General features: G+C 44.2%; 7 protein-coding genes across 7 annotated transcripts; 3 read left to right on the top strand and 4 right to left on the bottom strand.

Annotated features, from left to right (window-relative positions):
• Positions 1–172: 172 nt before the first annotated feature.
• Positions 173–1,783, top strand: F5Y00DRAFT_246981 (Isochorismatase hydrolase). The gene is made up of 5 exons (XM_048009230.1): positions 173–447; positions 538–553; positions 632–685; positions 808–965; positions 1,101–1,783. Exons 1-5 carry the CDS (start codon positions 270–272, stop codon positions 1,475–1,477), a joined length of 783 nt encoding a protein of 260 aa, XP_047861124.1. The 5' UTR covers positions 173–269; the 3' UTR covers positions 1,478–1,783.
• Positions 1,784–1,824: 41 nt separating this feature from the next.
• Positions 1,825–3,719, bottom strand: F5Y00DRAFT_273250 (glycoside hydrolase family 30 protein; the record flags this gene model as incomplete). The annotated part of the gene is made up of 4 exons (XM_048013145.1): positions 1,825–2,441; positions 2,701–2,957; positions 3,047–3,189; positions 3,255–3,719. The coding sequence occupies 4 exons, from the start codon at positions 3,717–3,719 to the stop codon at positions 1,825–1,827; spliced, it is 1,482 nt and encodes a 493-aa protein (XP_047861123.1).
• An 815-nt stretch (positions 3,720–4,534) lies between these two features.
• F5Y00DRAFT_246976 (5-aminolevulinate synthase mitochondrial precursor) lies at positions 4,535–7,145 on the bottom strand. Its single transcript, XM_048009229.1, has 2 exons — positions 6,380–7,145; positions 4,535–6,321 (listed from the first exon to the last, which is right to left on the bottom strand). The coding sequence occupies exons 1-2, from the start codon at positions 6,723–6,725 to the stop codon at positions 4,802–4,804; spliced, it is 1,866 nt and encodes a 621-aa protein (XP_047861122.1). The 5' UTR covers positions 6,726–7,145; the 3' UTR covers positions 4,535–4,801.
• A 3,940-nt stretch (positions 7,146–11,085) lies between these two features.
• F5Y00DRAFT_246974 (1-acylglycerol-3-phosphate O) lies at positions 11,086–13,018 on the top strand. The gene is made up of 2 exons (XM_048009228.1): positions 11,086–12,090; positions 12,140–13,018. Exons 1-2 carry the CDS (start codon positions 11,376–11,378, stop codon positions 12,328–12,330), a joined length of 906 nt encoding a protein of 301 aa, XP_047861121.1. The 5' UTR covers positions 11,086–11,375; the 3' UTR covers positions 12,331–13,018.
• A 287-nt stretch (positions 13,019–13,305) lies between these two features.
• On the top strand, positions 13,306–15,142 carry F5Y00DRAFT_179906 (uncharacterized protein). Its single transcript, XM_048004990.1, has 4 exons — positions 13,306–13,928; positions 13,977–14,003; positions 14,062–14,749; positions 14,865–15,142. The coding sequence occupies exons 1-4, from the start codon at positions 13,902–13,904 to the stop codon at positions 14,954–14,956; spliced, it is 834 nt and encodes a 277-aa protein (XP_047861120.1). The 5' UTR covers positions 13,306–13,901; the 3' UTR covers positions 14,957–15,142.
• A 533-nt stretch (positions 15,143–15,675) lies between these two features.
• On the bottom strand, positions 15,676–16,698 carry F5Y00DRAFT_273249 (uncharacterized protein; the record flags this gene model as incomplete). The annotated part of the gene is made up of 1 exon (XM_048013144.1): positions 15,676–16,698. One exon carries the CDS (start codon positions 16,696–16,698, stop codon positions 15,676–15,678), a length of 1,023 nt encoding a protein of 340 aa, XP_047861119.1.
• Positions 16,699–17,384: 686 nt separating this feature from the next.
• F5Y00DRAFT_246971 (LMBR1-like membrane protein-domain-containing protein) lies at positions 17,385–19,867 on the bottom strand. Its single transcript, XM_048009227.1, has 2 exons — positions 19,283–19,867; positions 17,385–19,217 (listed from the first exon to the last, which is right to left on the bottom strand). The coding sequence occupies exons 1-2, from the start codon at positions 19,591–19,593 to the stop codon at positions 17,432–17,434; spliced, it is 2,097 nt and encodes a 698-aa protein (XP_047861118.1). The 5' UTR covers positions 19,594–19,867; the 3' UTR covers positions 17,385–17,431.
• Between the last annotated feature and the right edge of the window lie 17 nt (positions 19,868–19,884).

Below are 19,884 nucleotides of genomic sequence, written 5' to 3'. Positions count from 1 at the left end.
CGGCGCCCCCCCCGCCCACCCGCCCGCCAGCAGCGGCACGTGATTGACCTTCGTAAACTCGGGCTATTGTGGTGCCCCACAGGGGTGCCCTCTTGTAATAATTCCCTATCCCCGCTCGTTTCCGTTCCCGCCCCGCATTCGGCATTACTACATACCTTGGTACTTATTAAATGTATAATCCCTAGACTCCTTCGCTCCAAACTCGGGATTCTTTATTCTAGCCGTACGCTATATTCTATTAGCGCATTCACTTCCTTGACCGGCGCGATATGGTGGAAGCAAATCGGGCTTTGATGAATTTTGCGAGGACATCTGGATTCACGCTTGCTAAAGGACTACGGCGACAGCCGATCGTATTCTCGCCTCTGTATCCTCCTCGTACCTACCAGGCCGGCCGGAAATACGCTAGGTTTTCTACTATGGCGGATCTGCCGCAGAAACGGCTTCGTGAGTTTACAACTATTGGTTCTTGTGGCCAAAGGAAATCTAAAGGGGGTAGGTTAGTTACATAAATGAGACTAGACTAACAGTTTACAGAACGACCGGCGGTCTTGTAAGTCCGGACTGGCGGTTGAAGTTGTTTGCGCTTTGTCTATGGGATATCAAGAAGCTGACTGAGGATGCCGCACAGCGTCTGCGATATGCAGGAGAAGTTTCGCTCCGCAATCTGGTCGTTTGACTTGATGTATGACACTCACTTACTATTAGCTGCATGCTATATACTCCTCTAAATAGCTTATACCCGAAGATGCTTGTCAACGGCAACCCCCTAATTACAGCCTGAGCATCACTAACAAAAACCACCAGCCTCCAGACAACGCAGAAAGTCCTACGCGCAGCCCAGATCCTCGGCATACCCGTCATCGTGACGACGCAGAATGGCGCAAAGCTCGGGCCTACCGTCTCCGAGCTTCAGGAGTTGACGGCGGGTGCTGTAGTTGACGCAGATAAGACGGCCTTTAGTAGTACGTATTACTAAGACCTCCCTTTCCCCTTTTCTAGCCCGGAGGCTTCTTAGCCAGTGGCAAAGGCATCATCATCCCAAGACTATGTCGCAACCCTCTAGATCCATATAGGCCCTTTAACACTTACTGCTACAGTGTTACGCGTCCCGGAAATAGCATCTCGCTTCCCGCACGCCGATCCAACGGGAGCCAATGGGCCCCTACCCAGCGAAGTCGCCATCGTAGGCATCGAGACGCACATCTGCGTCACGCAGACCGCTCTGGACTTGCTCGAACGCGGGCACAAGGTATACGTGCTGGCCGACGGCGTCAGCAGCTGCAACCAGATGGACGCGCGGGTAGCGTTCGCACGGCTGCGGGCTGCGGGGGCGGTGGTGACGACTAGCGAAAGCTGGCTTTACGAGTGCATGGGGGATGCGGGGATCCCTGAATTTAGGGAGGTGGCGAAGTTGGTGAAGGAGACGGGGCCGGGGATGAAGGAGGTGTTGAAGGGGTTGATGAGTAACTTGTAGATGGATGGGAAAGTCGTGGTATGAATTATTAATGTAATTTTGGGGGGATTGGGCTTGTCTAAGGGGCGAATACGAGATATGTGCGTTGCCCTTGTTTTGGTCTCGGGTATGAGATACTTTAGGTAGGCTTACGGGTATAAGGCCGTGATATTTATTAATGCCTTTAAATGACGCCTTAGAGGGGTTTGATATTCTAGATGGAGCTGCATCCTAAAAGCATGTGAAGGCATCTAAATACGCCCTCAATATTTCCTTTTGTTTTGAGCAGGACTAACAAGGGACTCATAATAGACATGGCATTCATAAGCAACTATCAAACTATTTAATAAGTATCTCAGACTCAACTCTCATGCAAACCGCCAACCACCCAGACCCCCCTCGCTCCTAGCAGCCGGGGAAGCAGGCGGTGCTGGGATATAGAAAGTAGTAATAGAGCGGGCAGCGACACTACCGGTAATAGAGCCACTGGCAACCGTCACATTGATCTGCTCGCAATTATGCGTCTGGTCCGTAACCCAGCCCGTAGCCTCCGTCGCATTCGCGCCATTAAGCTTGACACTCACATTACTCGGCGAGCCACCCGTGCTAATAACGACGACGGCAACGCTGCCGTCGACATTCCTAAACGCAGCGCTCTTAACGCCCGATCCACCACCACCACTGCTCGCGACGCGGACGGCGCCGGGCCGCACGAAGCGCGACCAGTTGGCGAAGGCCCACAGGCGCTTGGAGACCTCGTAGCCGTAGGGCGGCTGCTGGTCGACGCGGATCAGCTTCTCGTTGGTGGCGGGCGAGGGCCACTGCACGCCTTCCCAGTACAGGTACCCCGAGACGTTGTAGCTGACCAGCGCGTTGTAGATGTTGTTGGCCCAGGTCAGGCCCTCGCCTGCGCCGCCGTAGGCGTACCACGACGTCGTCCATTGGCCTTGCAGGTCGCATTGTTCTGATAGCCAGACGGGGACGCCTGTTGGATGGAGTGTTAGAATAGATAGATAGATAGATAGAGTGCCTGAGGTTGAGTGTGACGTAGAGATGTAGGATTTAAGAGAAGGGTGAAGGGGGTAGGGGTGGATCTGGGTAGGAAAGGGGGGTTAGATCGTACTATGAATATGTTAGCTTTTTCTTCTTCTTCTTTTTTAATTTTTAATTAAAAGCCATCGCAATGGAATTCAGATCTTCCTTGGAGAATAATATCATCAGTACATACCGTGAATTCATCGGACCATTAGGCCCACCGGTATAAGTATGCGAAGTAATCGTAGCGAGCAGACCCTCCGCGCCAGCAGACTTGATGGCGTTAACCATATTCACTTGATTGCCCCAGCCCTCCGATTCGCAGCACCCGATGCCGACCTGCGAGGTCAAGTTGGCTGCTTCGAGCGAGGCGTACAGGACCTTAATAAAGTCGGCTGCTTGCGCCCCGTTGGAATTCATCGATGCGTAGCTCGTCGTGAACTCGGGCTCGTTGAGGAAGCCGATCCTAGGAACAACAATTTGTTTAGTTACTAGGTAGGTTAGGTAGTTACAGGAACTGGAAGCCTTTTTGTTAGGAAATAGCTGTCGGCATACCGAGTAACGGGAACGCCAGCTTCGGCATAGTACTTGACGTATTGGACTAGATAATCAGCGTAAGCCTGTCTCCAGTCGCCGCTCCGGCAGCTAGTTCCGGAGACGCCGCACAGAGTGCCGCCGTTAGCTTCGTTACCGTTCGACTACCGCAAGTTTTTCAGCAAAATAGTTCTAGGTATTTATCTCGAAGTATTAGAAAAATAGGTACCTTCATATATCCCGGGGCACTCCAAGCGTCGCCGTAGATCTGGCGCACTCCGTACGTGTTGTACGCCTCCTGACTTAACCACAGCTGACCCGAGTCCTTGCCGTCCCACTGGTACTGCGGTGCAGCCGTCGGCCCGCCTGGGTCCTTTGGTGCGAACGTGTTCATGTGGTCGGAGCTGCTATCTGGACTAGAACCGATACCATTGCGGATGATGGACAAACCTGCTCCTGAGGTCGTGTTGAAGAGCAAATCTAGGAGCTCCCTCTGTTTGGTCTTGTCCGACATGTTCGTGATCAGGTTTGCTCGCTGGAAGGCAAAGGAGCAGCCAAACCCGTCGATGGTCTGGTATGTCTTCGACAGGTCAACGGTGATTGTTGACCCCGACTGACGACGGCTGAGCCATGCTGGTACTGCCGATGCAAATGGCAGGGCGCCGGAGGCGACGATTAGATCTATTAACCTCATAGTCGCTACGTTGAAGCAATTATTGTAGTTACTCTGAGAAGTCTATAGTTTACGAAGCTCACCCTGACATTCCCCCGTTTTTATCATTAGCAGTACTCCATGGGATGCTCCCGAACAAGACAGCGACAGGTATGCTCCATATTTGCCGGTAACCCCATGGTAATTGCTATACCTCGTTCTAGATCGTTGCTGTATTCTAACGGTAACATCCATGTACCACAGGTTACCATCTGGCACTCCCAGCACGTGGAGAAGCAGTAGATTATCCTCAAAAACCAGGTGGTCGTCGTGTTAAGCTCCGTGAGATGTGACCTCCGCGTCTTGACTGTGGGGTACGTGAGACTACTCAGATTAACGACGCTTAAGCCAAGAACGGGTAAATAGTCGAGGTGAGATCCTCTGCACCGAATTACGTGTCTATTTAGCCACTGGTCGTTCTCCGCGTAGGAAGCTGGTTCTAGCCCCCTAAAGATGAGTCCAGTCTAAATATGCTAGTATGTTGGACATGGAGTAAAGGTTGCCTAACCTACTAGATATTATCTAATTTCAAGTTGTTTTACGTTTCTATTTTCTGTGGCAGCGGTAAGAAACCAGAGGTCGTCTTAAATTCGTCCTAATGGAGGGGTTAGCTTGGGGTATATAAGGGGGTTAATAGTATTAATGTCGAGTTCGTAGACAGGCTAATGGAGTAGATCCCTTTCGACTCTCGATTTTACTTGACCCTTCATATTAATTAAGATCGAAGACCTCCCCATAGATTGATGACATTAAAGCAAGTACTAGATATCACGTATACAGAGATCAAAGATGTAATGTAAAGTTCAATGAGCGTTATCCATTCGACTGGCGAGATGGCGCTGATTGTATTGTTCTGTAAATACTGTTGGTTTCAGCTATATGGTTGGCCTCGGTACTTTACTTTAAGACGATAGTCTTAGTAGTACGGGCTATGTTCGAATCAGATCAAAATTTTAGTATCGCACAGTATCAATCCTTCCGCTACGCCCGAAAGAACGTGAATTAGGTCCGATGAGCTCCCCTTTTGCGGATGTATATCTGTCTCTATCGAGACTAGAATGCAATTAGGCGGTAGCGCTCACGCCCGTAGCCAGGTTCTCGCGTTCGAGCAGAGTTTCCATAAAACCGTTAGCTGGCTTCGATTCCTTGATTTCTTTGGCGATTTGTTGATCGATTCCGAGTTGCTCATCAGTCCAGAGAGGTTCGGGGGCATTAACACCAGCTTCACCAACACCGATAAAGCCGCCTTCAGCCGCCCATTCGGAAGTTCGCTTAATTCCAAGCTTAGTCCAAATTTCATCGACCGCAGCGACCAGTTCATCGCGATACTTTTTCGTATGGCCTGGAGTAGGGGTGATTCTCAAACGCTCTTGGCCTACCGGTACAGTCGGGTAGTTGATAGACTGTACGTAAATCTGGTAATCGTTTAATAGCATATCTGATGCTTGTTTCGCAAGTTCAGCATTTCCGACTAAAAGCGGAACGATATGCGAGGGATTCGGTATGACAGGGATATCCTTGGCATCTAACGCCTCTTTAACAGCACGCGTGTGCAGTTGCTGGAGTCGCCTGTCGTTATTGTGCTCAATCTGGTATTCAATGGCAGCTCTTGCACCGGCCATGGTAGCCGGCGGAAGAGATGTCGTGAAAATGAAACCAGGCGCTAAAGATCGAATCATATCCACGAGTTTCGCACTTCCGGCGATATATCCACCAACACAGCCGTATGCCTTACCAAGAGTACCGGTTATGATATCTATGCGATCCATAACCGTTCCCTCAGGTCTACCTTGTTTGTGGGCCTCGTAATCCAAGTGTTCGGCAACACCGGCACCTGTCGGGCCATACATGCCAACAGCATGGACTTCGTCGAGGAAAGTGATGGCTCCGTATTTATCAGCCAGATCGCAGATGCCTTCAATAGGTCCAATTGAGCCACACATGCTGTAGACCGACTCGAAAGCAATAATTTTAGGGACATGGAGCGGCAGAGAAGCTAACTTGGCCTCAAGATCCTCCAAATCGTTATGTTTGAAGACCATCTTTTTAGTCCCCGAATGGCGAATCCCCTGGATCATCGACGCATGATTTAGACTGTCGGACAAGATGACACATTCGGGTAGCTTGCTTCCAAGGGTTGCGAGCGTCGCATCATTAGCAACATAACAGGAGCTGAATACGAGCGCGGCCTCCTTAGCATGCAGCTTAGCAAGAGTTCCCTCGAGTTCGACTGCGTGTTTGTTATGGCCCGAGATATTTCTGGTTCCTCCTGCGCCTGCACCATACTCTTCGAGAGTCTCGTGCATTTGCTGTAGGACCCGGGGATTACGGCCCATGCCTAAGTAATCATTAGAACACCACACCGTCACCCGATCTTCCTTAGTAGCCCCGTGAGCCTGGGGGAACTCCTTAGCCAGACGATTGATATTATTGAAATAGCGGTATGACTTGTCCTTGTGCTTCTTATCGAGCTCTGCGTCGTAAAAGCCATTGTAATCGAATTTGCCATCTGAGCTCGCCGATTTGCTCAGCGGGGTTGTCGCATTGGCTTTGCGATTGGCATGAACGGACGGAGGGAATTGGACTAAAACCAAATTGTAAGTATGCGACCTCGATTTAAATATGGTAGCGCATATATATACCTGATTCGCGCGCATTAAACACGGGGGAGTCTAATGGCCTGGCTTCGTGAGAGCGGCTGGTGTGAATCTTGGCCCTCCCCGGCTTCGTTTGACTGGAGTAGTTGCGAATTCCGCTCACAGTTGCGGCGGCACCGGCCATCGGAGCCCTACCGACTCGGGCAGATTGAATAGCAAGCGCTTTTCCCATAACAGGGCAGCGCTGACCAAGCAACTGCAACTTGGAGATAGTACCGCCGCATTGAGAAGCTTGCGGACGAGTAGAGGTTGACAAAGCACGAAGAGTGGCGGGAGAAGCCTTCTTCAAGAAGGGGCACATGGCCTTGGACTGGCGAAGCACAGCGTCCATAGTGACGATCACAACAGGTCCAAAAAAAGAAAGAGTTGTAACCAATTGATTTGGTGTGGAACACTTGTGTCAATTGGAAAGTTTGTTTAGTTTGGGGAAAGAAGTTTTGATTTATGTATGTCTTATGGAAGGTTTTAGATTCTCCGTAGCATACGAGTCTTGTACATAACAGGCTATGTACCAGGTATCTTCGGAGACTCGGCGACCCACCAAATCGGGAATTGATGACTGATGGGCAAAATATGATTGGGAGCCAGACTATTCAAATATGCAGGGCAGAATAAGCGGCTTAGATCTTAGGTATTGTACCTAACTAACCTTAGCTATATAGTGTTACAGCCGGAAGGGCTAGATTTTAAACTCAACCTATTCGTTCTAATTCATTTTGGTTCAAGTCTCTTAGGTAAAATCGGGGATAAAAACCCGCGCAGAAAAGGTCCAAACATACGAGACTACACTAGTAACATACGAGAGGCAGGGTCTTATTAATGCCTGCCGTATGCACGAACGGCGGGGAACGGGATGATCCTTTTGTTATTATACCTATGTCAGTGGCGGGTTTTCGATCCAGATTAACTATAAGCTAGCTGAATCTTACATACATTGAACTTTTATGTAAGTAAGGTGTCGGGGCGTAAAACTGTATTGGATTGATCGTATGGATATAGCTGAGACCAGGTAATAAGGCTTACTGTGCATTACCTAAGTATTTCGGTACCTCGGTGTCCCGCATTCACCCCGCCTACCTGGCTTTTCCCATTGGCCGAAACCACTATTTCTTACCTAAAGCGGAACTTCCACGTGTTGTACCACACCTAGCTCCGCCTGCGAGGCATCGTATGTTATTAGAGTCCTGTAGGTTACTAGCCTTACGGCTTGGATGCCGTCAGGGACGGATGCGAAAATCCGATGTAAGAGACCGATGTCTATTAGCGGTGTATCCCGCGTCAGTTGGTGAACTATATGCCGTATTGCTTAACGCCGGTGTTCTACGCCGATATTCTATGCCGATAGTCCCCATTAGGAAGTGTTTTTGAGATGCTATAGCCTACAGAAGTCGACATCGTAAGATTTACGCAAATCATAAAGTCTGACTTAAGCACGAGCAGTACGCGTTTCGAACCTCTTACTAATTGTAATACCAAATATATTCCATAGCCAAGCAGACCAGACATTCATGGCTCTCCGACCCCGCTCGTAAAGCCGGTCGTTATTCTAAACGGCTACCGGCATTAGACTACGGCTGCCTGATTTATTGAGACAAGGATAATAGGTGGGCTTAAAAATGTATATGTATAAATGCTTGGAGGGTAAATATTTGAATATCATGTTGTATAAGATGGTGGGTAATACTGTTTGGCTTATACCATAGCTGTCCGCCTATATAAGGGGTATACTGGCTTATAGACAACTTCTCATTCCCGCGTATGCTTATTTAAACACTTGGGTGGTTATGATGATGAACTGATTCATTTGGTGGCGGTGTTGCAGCTCGTAATATCGCAAGGTTTCTGTGAGTATACTGTTTTATTATTTACTTTCAAGTCAAAAAGTTGATAGATTAACCGAATACTTACTCAAGGTACGTTAGCACCTTTGTCATCAAAGAAATTACGAGTATGAGAAAGTTAATCTAGTACTAGTAGTTTATGCAAGCTTGAAATGTTATTTTCTTGCTTGAAAGCTCTCAAGGAGGGTTTGATATATTATCGGCTTATTCTAATAAATAAAAATCCTTCATATTCTAGAGTAAGTTCACGTTCAACACTATCTTCTAAAACTATATCAACACTACTGAATACCTACGTACATGTATCTATGTCTGACTCTTAGCTTTAGCTTATAATACAGTTCGCTAACTATAGCTAATCCTCTTGTCTATGTTTTGATATATTATGTGGTCATATTTATGGTAGGGCTTTCGGGGTTGAAAAAGACTTCCAAAGTGATCCTTAGTTAGTCCACCGTCTCTTTGCGCGTAGCATAAGAGCCACGCTCTCAAGTACTAGACAATGTGAAAATCGAGCAAGCACTATTTTAAGGACGAAAACCTTTTCGTTATAATATGAAAATCATAATTTCGTTACGATTTTAAATTGCTTATTTACATATAAAAATAGTAATATATTTAATTGTATCGTATATGCGATAAAAAAAAATCTACGTAATTAACTTTATAATTACGTATATAATTAATAAAATTTATAAAATAACGATATATAAAGTGGTTATTTATATATAAAATTAATATTTTTAATATAAAAAGATATTTTTTTATATTTTTCGTTATTTTCGGCGGCTTTTCCCGGGGGGCGTTTATAACGGGTTATTATTTATAATAAACCTTTTTATTTTATAATTTATAATACGTAATTTAATTTATTTATTAAAGCCTTGTTATTAAACATTTTAAAGGAATTTTATTAAAGTAAAAGTAAAACTTATAATATTACTTTTTAAATAACGGAATAAAAGATTTATAATGTTAAAAAAAGTTAAAAAAAAAGATATAAAAAGAAAAAATAATCGAGTAATTAAAAAAAAAAAAATGTTTTATATATAATTAATTGTAAAAAATAAAATAAGTAAATTAATTACGTGGTATAAAAAGTAAATTAATAACGTATATTTAATAATGGTTTATTAATAATTTTATACAAAGTTTTATAATAATAAATAAATAAAGTTTATAATATTATGTTTTTAATAATAAATTAAAATTATATAATGTTAAAAAAAGCTTAAAAAAGTATAAAAAAAAATATATATTTAATAGTTTTTTTTAAAACCGTATAATTATAATAAACTTTTTATAATAGTTTAAAAATAAAGTTTACGATATTATAATATTAATAAATAAATAATATAAATATAATATTAAATAAAAAAAAGTAAAAAAAAAGAAAAAAAAATTAAATGTTAAAAATAAAGTTATAATATATATAAATTATTAATTAAATTAATAAATAAGTTAATTAAAAATTAAATTAATAAATTAATAAATAAGTTTATTAAAAATTAAATTAATAAAAATAAAACTTATAATATTATAATATTAATAAATAAATAATGTATATATAATAATAAAAAATTAAATTAATAAATAAGTTAATTAATTAAATTAATATACGAATTAATTAAAAGTTAAATTAATAAAAATAAAACTTACGATATTATAATATTAATAAATAAACGATGTATATATAATAATAAATAAAAAAATGTAAAAAGAAAAAAAAGTTAAAATGTTAAAAAAGTAATTATTATATATATAAGTTATTAAAATTAAATTAATAAATAAGTTTATTAAAAATTAAATTAATAAATTAATAAATGAGTTAATTAAAAATTAAATTAATAAAAGTAAAATTTACGATATTACGTTATTAATAAATAAATAATACGTGTGTAATAATAAAGTAAAAATTATATTAAATAAAAAAGTTCGAATTTCGAAAAAAAAGTGATGTTATATATATAAAAAAAAAATTACGTTAAACTTATTTTTTATTAAAAAAGTTTAAAAATTAAAGTTAATGTTTTAAATAATATTAATTTAAAGTTATATTTAATTTAATTAATTAATTTATTAAGTTATAATTAAATTATAAATTTAAGGCTTTTAATAAAATGCGTGCGTTTTATTTAATTAATTAAATTTTTATAACCGATTTTTTTTTTTATTATTAAAACGTTTTAACGTATTTTTTTAAAATTTAACTTAATTACGATAATTTTTTATTAATCGATTAACGTAACGTTTTACCATTAATTTATATTTTTATATATAAAAAGTATTTATTAATTATATGTTTTATTTTATTAATTTTATTATTAATTTACGTATATTTATTTTTTATTAATTTTATTATTAACATCGTTTATTAATTTAATTAAATGTATTTTTACTTACTTTTATAATAATTAATTTAATTAATTAAAAGTTTATTTTATTAATTTTATTATTATATGGTTTATATTTATTGAAATTTAAGCCTTCCCCCCCCCGGTTAAAATTTAAAAGCGAAAACTTTCCTCCGAAAACATGTGACGTAAGCAAGCAAAAGGAAAGTTTTCTTAATGAATTAGATACCATACGTACATTAGGTACCCAGGTACGGTAGTATGTGTGTAGGTAAGCAGCTTCTGCTTACTTGGAGAGTTGAGGTACCTAATGCATAGGTACATGTACATCTCGTTTGATGCATGGCTTATGGCTCGCAGCTCGATAAGGTTTTGTGGGGTAGAATCACATGCACTGTATGGATTTTTCCGTCCACCCAGATGACTGGGAACTACGAAGGTACAAAGCCCAAAAAAAAAGCTGCCGCCCCTCAACAAATCCAACTCTGTCCACATGCAGTTGGCCAAGTTGTCGGTGAGAAAATACATCCACTACCTAGAAATATTCTGCCGCAATTTTCCCCGTATCCCTTCTACCTAGGCATAGGTACTACGACGGGATAAGAATGGACTTGTGACTATGAAAGTAACAGTGACCGAAAATACAACCATACCTCGACCTCGACTCCTGTCACAAGTGTCTAGGTAGTATAAATCTATCACTTGACTCTTGACCCTTCTTTATCAGCTTGCTACGACTACTTTCGACCTCTCCTCGCGACGGGTTCGCCGTTGTCCCCGGACAGCATGTCCTTCTCCTCGATCCTAAGTTACTTTCTCGGGGGTTACTTCGCCCTCGTCATCTCGCTATTCATGCTTTCAGCCGTCGTCCCCGTAGCAGGCTTTGCCGCCCGCACGTTATCCGCCTACATCTCGGTATTAATATGCGCCACCTATGGAGTAATTGCTTCAATATTCCTCCGAATAGTCGGTCGCGTACAGATTGCGCAGTGGACAACGGCACGTGCTTTTAAATATGTTATGGCAATTGCCGTAGGTATCACGTTCGAAATTGACGATCCGAAGCGACATCTCGATACCGTTCGACCAGCCGTGTTTATCGGGAATCACCAGAGTGAACTGGATGTCCTTATGCTTGGGTGCATATTCCCAAAATACTGCAGTGTAACTGCTAAGAAAGCGTTGAAATACGTGCCGTTCCTAGGATGGTACATGGCATTGAGCGGCACAGTCTTCATTGATAGGAAGAACTCGAAGGACGCAAGACAGGCAATGGCTGGTGCTGCTAAGGAAATCCAAACTCGAAAACAGAGCGTATACATATTCCCCGAGGGCACCCGTAGTTACGCAAAAGACCCCGGTCTTTTGCCCTTCAAGAAAGGTGCTTTCCACCTTGCTGTCCAGGCCGGTGTACCTATCGTCCCCGTAGTAGTGGCCAACTACTCGCACGTGCTCTACATCAAGGATTTTATATTTAGATCTGGAAAGATTCCCGTGAAAGGTAAAATCCTACTTTCGATTACTTAGAAACAATTATTGACGTATATCAGTTCTCGATCCAATTCCTACAACTGGATTAAAAACCGAGGATGTCGACGAGCTAACTCGTAGCACCCGGGAGCTCATGTTAAAGGAGATAGTAGCATTGACTCATAAGGCTCAAAATAGACCCATCGCCGTATCTGCTACGAGCGGCGACGGTGTCGTGCATGCTAGTGGAGCTGACGCTACGCTGTCATGAGAGTAAACGACCCCCATCAAAGCTCTACGACACTGCATGCATGTTGTTTACATGCGCGGTTCACCCAGTATAGCTCAATACTCTCTGCTTCAGTTGCATTACTATAGCTATTCCTGGATGTCTATCATATTTAGAGGCATCACTCGGAGTACGAAGAGTGCATACGCATTGATACCCCTATAGATTAGGTCATATAACTAGGCGCATAACGGATGCATAATTAAAGACGATGGTCTTGAGAAGACGCCAACGAGCCCCGGCAGTGTTACTTGGCAATGCTCATAGTAAGGCTTATATTTATAACCTTACAATTCAGACTAAATCGGAGCTTGAAGTCTAAGGAAGAGTAGCGACTTAGGGTATAATTTTAGTATACGGCAGAGCTATCATCTACCGAATAAGTGTTCAAATATTCAAATATCAGCAAACTCCCAAGAAATAGAGACTACAGGACGACATGCCTTAATGCCTCGGTATGCATTTGCTTTAATATGAACACATGCCACCCTATCAGTGATGATTTATCGGATGGATGAGTGCTCGGCTAGTATGTTGCTAATCCTGACATGTGCGCTCTCCTATGCCTCGTGAGTGGACAGTTTGTAGATACGGAGGTTGTCAACCTATATGTCTCTGCCCCTGGTATCTATATAGCTTCATCTATACCAGCTACCTACCGATTGACTATGCCGAGATGTAGTTCTTGACAGGTCTAATTTCATTGGATTTCATCATAAAATCGCGCGGTTCTGGCTAGACGCAAATCCTTCATTTCCTTGGCACAGCGTGGCTTAGCATGCGAATCTATCAGATCATCCCCCACAACGACTTGCATAGATACATCACGATCCCTACATCATATATGACGTTTAGTTAGTGTTTGTAAGACACTTGCATAGTATCTACCCATAGGGGAGCATCAGCACTGCAGCAGCAGGCTTATCCAGCGCGCGCCAAACCTGCAAGCTCTGTGATCTACTCAGCTACCTTGCCTAAACGGGAAATATTGGAAGATCAACACGATCTAGAAGCTAGAGGACGCAAGACATCTTGTAGCAAGGTAATACCTATTACCATGCCACGAGGGGATGACGAATCGGTCTAGCAAGCTAGACTACATCTCATACGAGCAAATTTGCTAATATTACTGGTCAATTTCTCCCAGAGAACTGGTTTATGACATGCAGTTGCGCTCGTAAATAATGCAAGAAGCTGAAATGGGCTGCCTCAGACTAGAAAACACCAATACTAACAGGCAATACCCAGGTCTGAAGTCCCCGAATTCACCGGGGCAGCTGAAGATATCCACCATGGCGCGCTCGCCTTCGCCGAACTTATACGTAGCTCTTTGATCTATTGGCAGATTACCAGTGACGTTACGCCTCGTAGCTCCGAGACGAGCTCCCTCCAAGAGCTCCCCCCTCGTTTGGATAGGGAGGGAGCTTGCTCTTTAAGAACCTATCGTATATAACACCCCCCTCTCTTTCGCCTTTGTTCGCACCTGAGTAGACTCTATCCTCAGCATCATATCTATACATTCCTCCATATCAATCGATATACTAGCCATCAATATGTCTTACAACGACAGCAACAATAGTGTAAGCATATTCTGCGATTCTTGCTATACAGCAACTGACATAATATAGTCGAGCTACGACCGCAACGACGACTACGTATGTAGCATACATAGTTTCTAACGTTTTCCCATTGTATCTAACCTTTTAATTGTAGTCCTCTCGCAACGAGGGAGGGTACGGGTCTAGTCGTAATGACAATACTACCTACGGTGGTAACGAGCGATCAGATGATTCCTATGGATCAAGCAACACCTACGGGTCCTCAAACCGTCAGGACAATGCCAACTCATATGGTTCAAGCCGTGACAACGATAATAGCTACGGCTCCTCAAACTCATACGGTTCCAGTGACAACACATACGGCTCGAGCAACACTCGCCGGGACGACGATGATAATATTGGTTCTTCCCGCAATAATGACAGCTATGGTTCGGATAGCAATCCTCGAGACAATGACGATAACTCTTACGGCTCTAGCCGGAACAACAATAGCTATGGCTCAAACGACAACGACAACTCGTATGGGTCTAGCAAGAATAACACCAGCAGCTACGGCTCAAATGATAACTCCTATGGGTCGGGTAACAACACCAGCTCCTACGGATCATCCCGAGACAATGATAGCTATGGCTCTTCTAACCGTCGCAATAACGACGACGATAATGACACTTACGGATCTCGTAACACTGGTTCCAACAGTTATGGTTCGAGCGACCGTGACAATCAGAACTCCTATGGCAGCTCTTCTTACGGTGCTCGTGACAATAACTCGGGGAGCTATGGAGATGACGATGACGCCTCCGGCCGCAAAGGAGATAGCACTGCTGGAAAGCTGCTGGAGAGTAAGTCTGGCTCCTATTTCTAACTTCTATTTCCATTCTTGGAATTATCTACCCCATTCCAACTGTTGATATTTTATCGTCATGGTTTGGTCATCATATACTAATTCGACCACAGAGGCTGGTTCAGTCCTCGGCAGTGACCGCCTAGGGGAAAAGGGTCGCGAGAAGCGTGAGGGAGCTGGATATGGGGACAACGATGGCTACTAAGTAGGTAGTCAGCAGAGTTCTGAGATATATCGAGATTGAAATATCTTTAGCAATCCCTCTCTATCTACTAATTTGACATATGCCTCAAATCGGGTTCTATATTAGTTTATAACAGAAAACCAAAGACCATAGATGCCAACATAGTCATTTAAGGAATGCAACTTCGCGGTTATTATGAATTAAGAAGCTATGTGGCCTAGCAGGTTATCGGCGTCATGCAAATTCGTACTTTTCAACAGACTTAATCTATAGCAAGCTAGCTAGCCTGGCTATGAAACCACCAGCATTGAAACATCACAGGGGATGTAATTCACAGGTTAGGTATCAAGCCTTTTTTACCTCCTTTTCCTTCGCGAGGGAGGTTCCAACGATTGCACTATGATACATGAGGTGAATGGGGGACATTAAGAAGCCTCTCCGGCTTTGAAAAAAAAAAACCAAACGCAAGATCAAATGCACTTTGCACATAACTTGTCGAAGACATGCTGTCGACTGCATTAATGGACATCCCGTCCTGCAAAAGGTCTATTCGGATCATTCGAAAGCTGCACTATTAGACAACCGTACTTTTCCCTATCCTATATTATAGTTAGTATGTAATTCCAAGGCTTCCCTGAAAATCACATGGTACTTACCATCAACCGCCCTGCAAATATTGGCAAGCCGAAGGCGGGGAAATAGTAGTTCAGGCACTGAGACGGCGGAAGCACTACTGGAAACTAGTTAGGCTGTTCAATCTTAACACCGGACTCCTCAATCTTGACGGGCTGCTGCGCCTGTTGGCAAGGTATTTTCTTGACCCCCTCAAGGATCTTGTCAACAGCCAACTGGAACTCAATATGCTGAACACAGTATTTGTTCCACTCCTGCACTTGATCATCAACCACCGTGAAGTGGTTAAGCCAGAACTTCATAAAGAGCTGTACGCTATAGATGAGGCCCGAATAGGTGTCCCAAAGCTCCTCGAGGCTGCCGTTGGGGCCGTAGCCAACAATATCGAAGATCCTACGGAGAGCTTCGTCGACGGCGTCGTTCACCTCCTGGATTTCCATGCGGAACTTCATACGCTGATCCGGAGTCAATGTTTCGTTGGGGTCCTCTGTCATGATCATAGATCGAAAACACTCGTACTTGGCATCTCGTCGTGCCATTGCTAGGCGTACCTGAAGCACCGCTTCGTCGATCACGGCTTGATCAGGCGGAGAATTAGCCGGCGGGGCAAAGACCGGAACAGGGACCAGGGATGGGGTTGGGGCAGGCATGGCAAGGGGTGCCGGGACTTGAGCCGGGACCGGAGCCTGGACCGGGACGGGGACTTGAGCTGGGACTAGAACGGGGACTTGAGCTGCAGCTGAAGTGGGAACTGCAGGAGGACCGGCAGGCTGAACAATGCTGAGATTGTATAGATGGATCTTTTTCTGCTTCATGCGAAGATGACGCTTCAAGCCGCCATCATACTTATAAGAGTGAGGAAAATTGTACGGGTTGCAGTTCGGCCAATGACACCAAAATTCGTTATCCCTATACCCACCGCCGCTCATCATATTGCAGCGGAGCAGCTCCTGGAGCATGGCGTGATCATCTTCTTCGGCGAGAACTAGGCTGGAGCCCGGGAAATAGCATTTAACGCCCAAGTGACTCTTCTCCAGGTGTTCATCCAAGGATCGTGAAGTGTACAGGTGCTGGCAATGGGGGCACGGCTGACGGGGGGGACTACCCTCCTGTCCTGGGACTGAAGACATCTTGACGTGCTGGGCAGCTTTGTGCTTAAAAGAATCTTGACAAGCCAGCTATCGCCTAGGTCGACGTTCGACTTGTTTGATGACAATAGACGGAGAGCACGAGGTTGGCTCTCAAAGCCTGTGCTGAAGAGGGTGGTGCTCGGAGAAAGAAACCTAGTTTTCACGGCGCGTCGTGAGGAATTTATTTACCTTAAGATAGGTGCCTATCTACAACGCCGCTATCTACAACGTCGCTATCTACAACGTCGTTGCCGGTTGCCCAAAGATGGCATCTGGCAATGTCGAGTATGGACTTTCGCGACTGCTGTGACTACGGCGACTGCTGTGGCAGGAACGTACTTGAGGTGGATACACTGTGAAAGAAAAAGCCTAGATTGTTTGATACAATGCCAATGTTAGTTAGCAGCTGTCAAGATCAAGGTCATTGTTTGTTCCGTCTATCTTAGGTACAAGGTTATTATATATACTGTTACTTTAGGTAGGTACCTAAGTATCCTAATGCTTTTAGCTTCAGGCAATTTGGTCTTGCCTGGTATGTAGCAGCAATAATATCTAATTGTGTAAGGAACATTAACTGTGGCTTGGTTTCTTCATGTTGTTATTCAGGGGTTCAAGGAGCATTAAGGAAGTAAGTTTTGAGACCCTACTCGATGTATGTTCTCGTCATAGCGGACATTGATAGCAAATGGGATTGAAAAATGAATTAATTACTAAGGTATCAATAATAAAGATCTTATAGTCTTATCCTACCATCACCTCCGAACCATCGACGTATGTCTGAGTCACTCCGTCCTGCTCTATTACTACTCTCGCCAGCTTCGTCATTACCACCCATCCATTTCGGCTTCTTGAACCCATCTCCAATGTCCTGGATCCACTTTGGAGTATCTATAGTATCAAACGTGTTTTTAAATCGATGTCCTAGGCTTGTGAAGAAGTTATCATCCTCAGGCTCCGAGTTGTCAATGTCGGGCCGAGAGAGTCGCCCTGGCCTTCTAGCAGGCTCATCGTGATATGATGGTGATGTAGCAAAAGGTGTTCTAGTACCCTCAGCTCTGGCTGCCGGCAGTGTCAAGATAGGAGCGGCACGTCGTTGACCATTGGCAGACCTAGATGCAGCCTCATCTAACCTTCGCGAGATCGATGTCCCGTTTAGCTCCCGCTCTATTAGCTCTCTTCCCTCGCGCCATGAGCCGCTACCATAGCTAGGTTGATCTTCTTCGTCCACGATGTCAACACCAAATCCAAAGAGTCGCCTCACCTTACCGTATAATCCAAACAAGGTAGCGCACACCGGGACGAGAACAAAAATAGGGAATAGGTAGTCGAACCATTTCCCAAGAGGAGTAAGGTCGACGTATTGTCCTAGGATACTATAGAAGGTGGTCTCCTCGTATATCGACCGAGACAAGAACGTGACAAAATTGTAGGATAGCGGGACACTGAGCCTTGCGACCTGGCCCGCGTACCAAAATGCCGATTCGTGGGCAGTATTGCGACGAACTAAAGCGCGGCCGCGCCATACTTTGACTTCGGTTACAGAATGAAGAGCTGCGGCGCACATGTACATTATCCAAAGTGCTGCGATAACTTGACCTGCGAAACCAATACGACCGCTGTCACCCGTCCAATGATGGACCACAGTAAACCGGATGACTGATAATGACGGTAGAGCTGCTTTTACTAACTCGGACCATATAATACAAGCTGATGCCAGCGCAAGGAAGCCGCCAAGGATAATACGGAGACAAGGTAAAATGTGGAAGTAAAGAATATACCGTGTATAGGGAGTGAGTACGGTAGTCTTTTCCCAGAACGAGGAGCCCGGTGAACTTCTTCCGAAGTCCAGTTTCTTTGAGGCTGCAGAATCCAGTATCGCTTGCGTTTTTGAAGCGTCGCGAAGTAAGCGATCCCACTCATCGACATATCGCGACTTAGTATGTCTCGCCCGGGTCAGTTGGCGTGTGAGGTCCGCCAAGTATTTCTCCGTGATGACTGTCGGGGTTATGCGAGAGTCATTATCTGCTCGAGGGAGAACGTTTCTAGGTCTAGACTCGGGAATATTGCATATATCTGACAACTCCTCGATCCAGTCTTGGAAATCCCTGGCGCTTCCGGTTTTACGCTTGCTTAATTCTGACACTTGGACCTCCAGATCTTCTAAATTAAGGATGGCATCCTCCATCTTTTCGTAGAGCTTCGGCGCATGGCTCTGAAGCCGGCGTAATCGGTGACTAGCACTTGCATCCTGGAATAAATTTCGGGGAATTGCAACAAGTCCGTGGCCCATGAGGTATATGGCTAAAATCAAACCCCAGCAATAAGCCAAGGCTAATATCAAGCCTTTTAGCGATATGAATGAAGGGCCATATGATATAAAGAAATATATAAGTCCAAGTACGGCCGAGCCAAATACGAGTGCGTAGTACTGAGCGTTCGATCGTAGCGAGTAGAGTAACCGGTCTTTCGGTTCGCGGTAACCAGCGTCTGAATATTCGGCAAGTATTGGGAGTATGAACCTGGATGAATATTTCGTCAGCAAGAGGGTCTAGACAACTCCAAATGTGATGCGACTAAATATTACCAAGTCAGGACAAATGTTAGCCAATATGAGATCCTCCACGACACGAGCAGTGCCCTAGGGGGTAGCCAAATGCCTCTCGTTGCTTCATCATCGGTACTGGCGTTCGATGCTAAGTCAATAGGGACTAATAACACAATACTCGCAGGTAGCCATAGTGCAAAGAAGACGGGCACTAGTAGATAAGCTGGTGTTGTTCGTAGTGGGAGGTAATGCCGTTGGATCAGGAGAACGATAAGGGAGAGAACAAGAAGCGCAATAAGCGCAAATATTTCAGAAGGTACCGGCGACTGACTGCTCGACATCTGTAGCATCCTGAAGACCTAAGAATGCTCTAAATGCCCCATGGGAGTGGGTTTTGAGCCAAGTTGAATAGAATTGTAGATGTCAGGAACGCGGCTTTGACGGAATGATAGGTGCATTATTAGTTGCATCTTTTGGACTGGCGCTGACGTCGGGCTTTACTTGTATGGACATGGCTTATGCTCAGATTGCAAGGATCAATGCGTGGGCCCGCCTTTATTGGATGCGGCTAAAATTATATTTGCATGGTCCCACTGGAAGATTGGAAGATCATGATCTTGTGGCGTTCCATGTATTTATGA

Source organism: Daldinia vernicosa (assembly GCF_022497035.1).
Source record: "Daldinia vernicosa strain CBS 139.73 unplaced genomic scaffold F5Y00scaffold_60, whole genome shotgun sequence".
Classification (NCBI taxonomy): Eukaryota; Fungi; Ascomycota; class Sordariomycetes; order Xylariales; family Hypoxylaceae; genus Daldinia; species Daldinia vernicosa.
This window is presented reverse-complemented; position numbering and strand designations above follow the sequence as displayed.

What these genes read in the sequence shown, in the direction of transcription:
- F5Y00DRAFT_246971 (XM_048009227.1), bottom strand. Translation starts at nt 19,593, where the DNA reads ATGCTACAGATGTCGAGCAGTCAGTCGCCGGTACCTTCTGAAATATTT. An exon ending in CTAACATTTGTCCTGACTTG is followed by an intron (nt 19,218 to 19,282) that starts GTAATATTTAGT and finishes ATATTCATCCAG; the next exon opens with GTTCATACTCCCAATACTTG.
- F5Y00DRAFT_246974 (XM_048009228.1), top strand. Translation starts at nt 11,376, where the DNA reads ATGTCCTTCTCCTCGATCCTAAGTTACTTTCTCGGGGGTTACTTCGCC. An exon ending in TGGAAAGATTCCCGTGAAAG is followed by an intron (nt 12,091 to 12,139) that starts GTAAAATCCTAC and finishes GACGTATATCAG; the next exon opens with TTCTCGATCCAATTCCTACA.
- F5Y00DRAFT_246981 (XM_048009230.1), top strand. Translation starts at nt 270, where the DNA reads ATGGTGGAAGCAAATCGGGCTTTGATGAATTTTGCGAGGACATCTGGA. An exon ending in ATCTGGTCGTTTGACTTGAT is followed by an intron (nt 686 to 807) that starts GTATGACACTCA and finishes AAAAACCACCAG; the next exon opens with CCTCCAGACAACGCAGAAAG. An exon ending in AGATAAGACGGCCTTTAGTA is followed by an intron (nt 966 to 1,100) that starts GTACGTATTACT and finishes TTACTGCTACAG; the next exon opens with TGTTACGCGTCCCGGAAATA.
- F5Y00DRAFT_179906 (XM_048004990.1), top strand. Translation starts at nt 13,902, where the DNA reads ATGTCTTACAACGACAGCAACAATAGT. An exon ending in ACGACCGCAACGACGACTAC is followed by an intron (nt 14,004 to 14,061) that starts GTATGTAGCATA and finishes TTTTAATTGTAG; the next exon opens with TCCTCTCGCAACGAGGGAGG. An exon ending in TGCTGGAAAGCTGCTGGAGA is followed by an intron (nt 14,750 to 14,864) that starts GTAAGTCTGGCT and finishes ATTCGACCACAG; the next exon opens with AGGCTGGTTCAGTCCTCGGC.
- F5Y00DRAFT_246976 (XM_048009229.1), bottom strand. Translation starts at nt 6,725, where the DNA reads ATGGACGCTGTGCTTCGCCAGTCCAAGGCCATGTGCCCCTTCTTGAAG. An exon ending in GTTTAATGCGCGCGAATCAG is followed by an intron (nt 6,322 to 6,379) that starts GTATATATATGC and finishes ATTTGGTTTTAG; the next exon opens with TCCAATTCCCTCCGTCCGTT.